Source organism: Anser cygnoides, chromosome 6 (genome assembly GCF_040182565.1).
Source record: "Anser cygnoides isolate HZ-2024a breed goose chromosome 6, Taihu_goose_T2T_genome, whole genome shotgun sequence".
Classification (NCBI taxonomy): Eukaryota; Metazoa; Chordata; class Aves; order Anseriformes; family Anatidae; genus Anser; species Anser cygnoides.
In genome coordinates, this window is record NC_089878.1 from 17,659,432 (window position 1) to 17,668,436 (window position 9,005).

General features: G+C 39.4%; 1 protein-coding gene across 8 annotated transcripts in view; it reads left to right on the top strand.

Moving 5' to 3' along the window:
• ZNF385B (zinc finger protein 385B) overlaps positions 1-8,666 on the top strand; it is a 170,493-nt gene extending 161,827 nt beyond the window's left edge. For all 8 annotated transcript variants that reach the window (XM_067000076.1, XM_048061394.2, XM_067000077.1 and 5 more), the window contains 4 exons: positions 2,337-2,582; positions 4,191-4,369; positions 5,505-5,606; positions 7,215-8,666. In XM_067000076.1, coding sequence (XP_066856177.1) covers positions 2,337-2,582; positions 4,191-4,369; positions 5,505-5,606; positions 7,215-7,433 — 746 coding nt within the window. In that variant the 3' untranslated portion in view covers positions 7,434-8,666. The remainder of the gene's footprint in view (positions 1-2,336; positions 2,583-4,190; positions 4,370-5,504; positions 5,607-7,214) is intronic.
• Positions 8,667-9,005: the final 339 nt, after the last annotated feature.

Consider the following 9,005-nt stretch of genomic DNA (forward strand, 5'->3'; position numbering starts at 1 on the left):
TCATATGCTGTTTGAGGTTTTTGCAGATGTAACTGATTACTATAGTGACATTAAAATTGAATAGTCTATGAACTGTGATTTAACATCACTTTCTTTTGTCATACATTATCAATCAAAATACTTTCAGAATCTGGCTTTATCATATATTCAGTCCTAATAGCAGGCTTCATACTTGATCATTTTATGTCCTATATATTTCATATTGTGTAATTTCAAAGTATTTTTATAGCTGTTTTAAAAAATAATCAATTCTTTTATTAGAATTTCCTTTCTGCTGTTTTTTAACAATTTAAAATTGATGTAATGCAATGCACTTCTGGGAAATATGCCAAAACCCGTGCATTTTGAGTATCAAAATGCCTGTTCGTGGTTCACATGCGCTCTCAATTTCTTGTTGTAGGGGGTACAATCCTGTTTTCAGAATTCTTGGTAACGCAGCATTGCGGTGATGCACAGAGTGATGTTACAACAGAGTCTGGTAGCTGTAAACATATATTTCAAGGAGCCGTATTTAAAAATAACTGAGTGTTCAAAATAGAACCTAGCTTTTAAATTAGTTCAACACATTTTAAACTATGCCACAGGTTTCAGATGCGATATAAGTAATTTTGAAGAGGTCGCTGTTATGTGATTGTACTTAGACATTCGTTCCTGTTGCAGTTACTTAATACTTTAGTGTTCTTTTGAATCTGAAGGACATGAAAATGTCACATCTTAACCAGAAGAAACTGTCATGTAAGTCAAGGCAGAATCTAGCAGTGGTCATAAAGAACGACTAAGGACATTACTTTAGTTATACAAAGCCATTTAAATATTAATTGCTGTGGGTGAATGAATAAGAAATGCTCTTCTCATCCCTCTCCAGATTTTCTTCTCTGAAGTAGAGGGAACAGTCATCTTGTGGACTTAGAGAAATGACAGTACTGATAAATTTGTGGTATTCCTCACTACAGATTAAATGTTTTGAAGTATAAAGTATAAATGATGTGTATGAAAAAAATACAATGTAAATGTAGCTATATGAGTTTCTAATTTGTTCTGATAAAACAAGAAAGAAACGTTAATTTTGAGAAGATGCTAGTCTGCATCATCATATACATATTACTTTACGCACTTTACCCTATATGTTTTGTATCATGTCCTATCTGGGCTTGTGCTGCAAGTGATGGAACTATGATTAATCCTAAATGTAGAGCTGGCCTTTGATATTGCATTAATCTCAATGTCTAGGCTGATATTGGTTGGTCTTTAATAAAATTAGATCTACAGTCCTTTTCTATATATTAAAAAAATATATCTTTAAAATGCAAATTGGCAGATGCCAGTGTTATTTAATAGAATTGAAACTTTGTGATCTTTTGTTCCACTGATGGTGGCAGTTTGTTCAGAGTGACAACAGGTCCCAGTCTGAGGCTTTCGTTTCATGTGTCCATTTTGTCAGAGCTGCTCATACCAGCAACACTGCACTTTTCCCCCTCTCATCCACTGTACTTTATAAGTGAGCTGGTACCAGTACAGCTTGTGGTCAGGAGGACTGCAACTGAATAGCTTAAAATGCAATGAGTTCTTGTAGACAACACATAGGCAAGGACAATTTGAATATTGGCTCTGGTTCAAAGTTCCTCTTTAGGCACATTTAAGACATTTAATCTCTCTGCCTTGTGATTACCATCTGTAAAATGAAGTAATACATGCCTACCTGTCTCATAAGAGCACAGATTATTGATTCATGGTTGTGAAGTGATAAAGGAATTTGCTGAATGCACATCGGAGCCATCAGATCTCTGGATGTGTGGGGAATTGTTCTTGGAAAAATCTAAAAATATTAACAGCTGTGCTCATGTGTATAGCGTAGCACCATACTCAACCCTAGCTGAAAGGAAGGATATCATGTGTCAAGACAGTGCTGGAGCCTTTTAGTGTCCTCCCAGTGACTTTGAGAAATTCGAGCCATTCCAAAGGCAATATATTGCTTTTCAGGAGTATTTTTGTAATCCCCAGTACAAAGCCTCACGTGTTTCTAAGCACTCTTCAGTCTTTAACCCTGGCTGCCTTTGAGCTTTCTTGGGCTCCTTTCAGCTGGCCAGAGCTGCAGCATGACAGCAACAGCAGCTAGCATGACTTTGTTGAAGTCATTGGTAATGGTAAACTTAAAAGCAGGAAAGTCATTACACACATTTTGTGGTTGGATTTTAACAAGACTTCAAGGATGCTGCTGTCCTGTATAAAATTGGATGACTTAGCCCCCTGTTGTGTTAGCTTCACTAAAACCACAGGACTATTGCTGTATGATTGTTTGTGCGCAGCATATTTGACAGATATTTTGCTTCTTTTAGAAGACAAAGGGAAAGCAAAACCCAGTAGTGCAAGTCAGAATTCCAGTACAGAAGTGGGTGCTTTTCTTCCAAAGCCTGGAGCGGCAGCAGCGGCACCTGTAACACCTGCGTCATCCTCCAAGAGCACAAATGGGGCTCCTAGCACAGTGTCTGAGTCAGAAGAGGAAAAGGCCAAAAAACTACTTTACTGTTCGTTATGCAAAGTGGCTGTAAATTCCCTGTCACAACTAGAAGCGCACAATACAGGTGAGTAGGTACACAATGTGAGTGAGTTTTGTGTTAATTTCCAAAAAATGTAACAATGTAACAAGCTGTTTTTCTGATACTGTGGTAGCCAGAATTCACTGAAGAGTCTTTTAGTTAAAACTTACAATGGCAAGTTGCTAAAACTTTTGTGTTAATGGCAATTTGATGTGTGATGCTTGATATTTTAGTAAAGCTCTCTATAAATTTTAGAACTGTCTGTCAAGTACTCTGTAAGCTTTTAGCTGACAATATCCCTACAGTTCATATTACTTTATCATATTCCATGATATCTCCATTGTGGTTTCTGTAGCACCAAGGTTTCTAAAATGTCAGTTATCTATCTATCTCTTTCATATTTGAGCTGTCTGTCTCTGGTGTCTGCTTTTTGCTGGCACAATTTTTAGTAACTTTTGTTATTTGATATTTTTGCGATTTTTAGTGTGGGCTCCTTAAATTTCCTAGATGTCCTAGAATCTTTGGATTATTGAGAATCAGCTATGCTCTCCTCATTCCTCTCATAAATCTTTTAAAAGGCCACAAGCAGCAATCCCTAATGTACTCTGGCTGCTCTGTGATGTGCTGGTGATGTAAAGCTTGTTAACAAACCATTGAAGCTGGTTTTACAGCTGTAATCCATTTTTGAAATGGCCAAAGCAGCCTTCTTCTTCCAAATCGAGGATACTTATTGCAGTCTCCATCACTTCCACCACCTCTGATGACAAGCTGTGGTAATAATTGTGTGCCTGTACAGTCTCTCATTTTACACCTTCCTGGATGGTCCCACAGTCACCATTCTGTTTTAATTATTAAAATTTTTAGAAATATGTGCTGCTCTTAAATCTGCCTTCCTCCACTTCAGCAGAAGTCAGTATAGATTTATTTCCGAGGCACCTGTACTAGAGAAATTGCCATGATGGCCTGTGCATAAAAGTGTTGTCAAAGAGATTAATCCAGAAAACTCCTGTCTCTGGTTAGTATAGTCTTTCTTTACACCTCAAGTTTCAGGGTGACCAGGACCTCCAAAATACTATGGATTCAGGGGAAATCTTTAAGATAAGTATTTCCTCATTGATTGTTTATCAGTTCCCACATTTAAAGCCAAAGGTTGAATTCTGGCCCTGGGTAAGTCCAGGGAAAAAATTTAATCCAAGTAACAGAGCCAATATGTCATGCAGTCTCTTTTCTTCCACATATCATCCATCTGTATTGTGGCTGCTGGCTTAGTCACAAATTCACAGATTTTGAATGATCCCTCTGGTTTTTCTCTTGGCTAATGCCCTTTTCCTGCTGTGATCCACTAGCTTCTGGATTTTGTCAGAAGGGTTTTGGCAAACACCAGGCCATGCAGCCACACGCTGCCGCCAAACAGGAGCAGCAGCCCAGTGTCCCTGCAACTCCTTTCTGTACAAATGCTTCTTCTGTTGTGCTTCCCCTTGGATTGAGGAAGTGGGAACAATGCTGACCAAAAGCAAGGTCTTTGTTAATCCTGATCTGTGGTAGTTCTGACTATTCTGTCTTGAAAATAAATGTTACAAGAAGTGCCATGGCTAATGGACAAGGTTGTATGATGCTGATCATTAATTCATCTTCAATCTGCGTGCCCATTAGGCTCCAAGCACAAGACAATGGTCGAGGCTCGAAATGGTGCTGGCCCCATTAAGTCTTACCCTAGACCTGGATCCCGGCTGAAGGTTCAGAACGGCAATAAAGGCTCAGGACTGCAGAACAAGACATTTCATTGTGAAATCTGCGATGTCCATGTTAATTCAGAAATTCAGCTTAAGCAGGTAGTTTGTGTGTGTCTGAGGCTTAAATCTGTTGTTAGTTATGTTGCAATATTATAGGTGGGATACAGATCTGTGTGAAGATGTTTTGCCATAAAATGAACTTTTATGAAGTATTTCTTTTCCATCAGCCCACAAATATTTCTAAATATCCACTGAATTCACCTAATTGTTACAACTGGGGAAAAAAAAGGGGGGGGGGAGGGGTGACTTGGGAGTTGTAAAGCAGAGGTGGACAAAATGTCAGTATCAATGAATAGCACAGTAGATCTAGTTTAAAAGTTTTCTGTGGCTCAAGAGGTTTGGACTTTGGTCCCCTAACAACCAGAAATCCTGGGCCGAGGCTCTTTGAATTTCTATTTTGGTTCTGGTTTAATCTGTTGGGATATTTTTTAATAATCTTTGAATCCAAGAGGGACAATGTGACTTGAATCTATTGGTTTAGGACAGTCAGTGGGAGGGTAATACCAGGGATATGTCTCAACTGTGTGGAGCAACGTTATCATTAGCGCTGCAATATCAGCATAGCTGCATGAAGATGCAGCTCTGCCCTGACCAAGCCAATGAACCCTGGGTTCAGAGCAATGCAATACAAATTTGTTGTTTCTGATGCCCAAACTGGGATCTCCAACTGGACTGTGCTGTGCTGTGTGAACGTGTGCTCTCCTTCACAGTTATTTCAGTTATCTCTAAGACAGTATTAAATTGCATGGTGTACACATATCCCTGGGTACTGGTTCTTCCTTCAGTTAATATTGAATTATTTATGCAACTGAACAGCATCAGAGAGACTGAAGTTCGTCTCCTATGTCTGAATATCCTTATGACCTAGTGATTACAGCTCGGCCTAGTTCAAAGCTCCTCAGGTAGAAAACGGAAGTACTAACCAAAATACCAATAATTTGCAGAGCCTGTCTTGGATCACAGAATTTGCTGTATTTGATTAGTTTCTCATTCTCTGTTTGATGTGCTCCAAATGGTTATGTTTAATTTAGCAAAACTCATCTTTGCTCTCTCTAAAGAACCTACTTTATCTTACAAACAGGGGCTTAGGCATACCCTGCTGATAAAATCAATCTGAAACTCAAAGTTGAAAAATGTTTAACCAGTTAATTAAATGTGAGGATATTTATTTCAGCACATTTCCAGCCGAAGGCATAAGGACAGAGTTGCAGGAAAGCCCATGAAACCTAAATATAGTCCTTACAACAAACTGCAGCGCAGCCCGAGTATTTTAGCAGTAAGTATTTTTATTTCTCATCACTGTCTGTGTGAATTTGTGACCTTGGGGACTCCCACCACACAGAGACAGGAGCATGACAGACCTGACACTTGCACAGAGCTTCTCCCCCTGCAGGCTGAGTCTGCGCTGGGATCAGATTTGAAGATAGTTATGTATGCTGTCTGCCCCATCAAAGGCATGCAGACAACTCTGGGAGTGTTATTTACTGCTAGGAAGGAGGGAATAATCAGTGGGATGTGGAATGTGAACCACATGCCCTGTGGAAAGTTATCAGCTCTGTTGCATTGGTGCATTTCTTGAAGTCTGAAACATATATATTCTGTCTTTCCAGGCACCTGAGATAACTCTCAGTTATGATGGATGCAGTCAGGGAAAAGGACGTATGATGTTAAGATATAAAAATACTAATGCTCATTCTCTCTATGCAGCAAAGCAGAGGGCTGAGCAGATGTATTATGTTGCTGCAAAAGAGTCATCGGTTCTTTAGGAGAATCGATTGCCTATCAGCATGCTTGGGCAGTGTCTGTCACTGACTATCAAAGCACCTCACCTCCCTCTGTGCCCCCTGCTGTTCCCCTCTCACACCGACCTGCATTTCCAAGAATTCCCCAAGCTGGCTCTGCCAGTCCAATGCAGCTCAAGTTCAGGCTGGCTGCAGCACAACACATATTGTATGTTTATTTGCTCGTGACTCAGCCTGTATTTTATTCATTAGGGGAAAGTGCATGCCATCTATGGTGCAAAAACAAGTCATAGGCTGGAAAAAGAGACATGCAAAAGTGTGTGTGCAAGAGTAAGCACTCAAAAGCCTTTAAAAGCTGAGCTACTAATGGGTTTCTCTAATTGTATAGAGGCAAATGAAAATGCTGAGGGCTTTTTGTGAGTCTGCCTATTCAATAACCTTCCCCATTTGTGTGCACCATTTTATAATGTATCGGGTATGCAAAGGCCTCCACTAACAAAGGAAGGATGTGAGCATCTTTGCCCCACAAACATGTATGTGATTATGATACCTGCCATTTTCAGTGAAACTGTATTGTATATGTTTCTGGTTAGTTTTTTCACCACAAGGTAGTTCTGAGTGATAAGTTTCACCACAAGCTAAGCTGAGTGATAAGTTTTTTTCAGAAAAATTTTATGGGGTATTGATCTTAAAACGTGTGTGTGTGTGTGGGTGTTGATAAGAACAGCTCTGCATCAGCAGGTAAAAAGATGGCTGAACTAATATCAGCTTCCCAGTCTGACCACTAGACTTTTCTACAATTTATTTTTGCAAGTGAAAAACTTGACTTTTTACATTGAAGTCTTAGTTGTGTTTATATATATATATGTATATATTTTCACACAGTAATGATTTTTGTAATTTATTGTTGCTCACTTGCAAATTATGCTCCCTTCTGAACCTGCCTGACTGCCCTACTCTTGAGATTTGCGTGCTGTGGAATATAGTTTAGTTGCTTTAATTGCCTCAAGAGCAAGAGGGCAGTGTGGGTGACACCCCTGAGCAGCCGACACCAGGCTCTGTGCATCAGGGTTCGTTCCTCCCCTATGAATGGTCGTGGGGAGAAATGTACTTCGCTACCTTTTTTGTTTGCTTTATTCCAGGCAAAACTTGCATTCCAGAAGGACATGATCAAGCCTCTGGCACCTGCATTTCTTTCCTCTCCGCTGGCGGCGGCTGCGGCAGTGTCATCCGCTCTGTCCCTCCCTCCCCGTCCCTCCGCTTCCCTCTTCCAGGCACCGGCGATACCCCCAGCTCTCCTCCGGCCGGGCCACGGTCCCATCCGTGCAACACCTGCCTCGATACTTTTTGCACCATACTGATTTGATCGACGTAAACAGGAGATAGCTATGGCCAGTAGAAAGGGTGAAAGAAAAGCGAGCAAGGGGTCTTTCCCTTTTGAAATGCCATTCGGCGTGACACCTCAACCAACCGCACCATAAAAGTCATCACTGATGGTACTGCATTTGGAGTCTAGACAGCTCTCTTTCTCAGTCTCTCTCTCTCTCTTTTAATCCAAATAGACAGTGATTTACTAAAAATTAAATGCTCATAAAATTATATCATTAAAGATTCATGTATCTATTAATTATTATTTTTTGCAATGTGTATGACGCACCTTGGAAACAAGGAACGTAAAATATTTTCCTGGCAGACTTGAAAACTAGGGTCTTCCTCACTCACACTTATGTAAATAGCTCTCTGGAAACCAATGGGATGTAATCTAGCGTGGAAAAAGATAGATCAGCCAAGTGCTTGATCGTGGGTAACATCTCAAAAACGAACTGTGTCCTTTTCTTTTCAACGTGCTCTTGTTGACAGGGATTGTATACTGTCCTAGGCCCCAGTACTGGTGTATCTTGTGTAGTACTAAAGATGTATCACATCTGATTTTAAGATTTTTCGTTTCCGTGCAGATGTTTGAAAGCAATGCAGCGCTGAAAGTTTTTGTTTTGTTTTGTTTTTTAATTCTTTTGTGTCACACTTTATTTAGAGAGATTAAAACTAGAAAGCCATATAACATATAGTTAAGATTACTACTTGTTTGCTACTTTCATTTAACTTATTTTTTTTTCCTCACTGGTGTTGCTAAGCAATGTTTAAAGAGAAAAAAAAAAAAAGCTTTTCAGTTGCACATTACCACAGCTCACATGCATTGTTCAAGAAGACAATGGATCCATGTATTTGTACGTAAATATCCTTTTTCTTCATTTCTAACTAGTTTCCTTTGTAACGATGCTGCATAATGTTGTGGCTCCCTAATGCAATAATGTACAGAACATGAAATATTTATAATTGACTGTCTTATCTGTTTACTGAATATATTGCAGTAATGCCCCTCCTCTCTTCTTACCTCCCCAACCCTTTTATAAAGGTGATCTCAATATGCAGTACTCAGACTGAAGTCATTATGTGACAATGGGGGAAAACATGGAAGAAAGGAACAAAAAATATATAGAATTAACTTTTAGAGCATCTTTATCTGCAATCCATAATAGTAAAATGTCTGTGTATTTTTTTAAATGTATCTTTTCAATAAAATAATAAGGAAAATATACATGCTTTTTGTGTTTATTTGTTGGTACAGAAGAAAACACTTGGAACAAACAAATTTAGCTAAAGGAGTCTTTAGGAGCAAGCAAAGCACTGGAGTTGCAATAAAGTATAATTACAGAACCTGTATTTACTTCCCTAGTGTCTTAATTTCTTTGCTTTGCTACATCCTGTTACAGCCTTTTCTGGGGCTTTTTTGCAGTAAGACTGTAAACATTCAGTACATCTGAGGGTTGGAGAAAGAGGCAGGAGAGCCAGGTTGGTGATTATGGCTTTTATTATTGCACCACCAATGTACTGTGACATGGTTATGCCATCTCTTGATGAGGTTAAGGATTAAC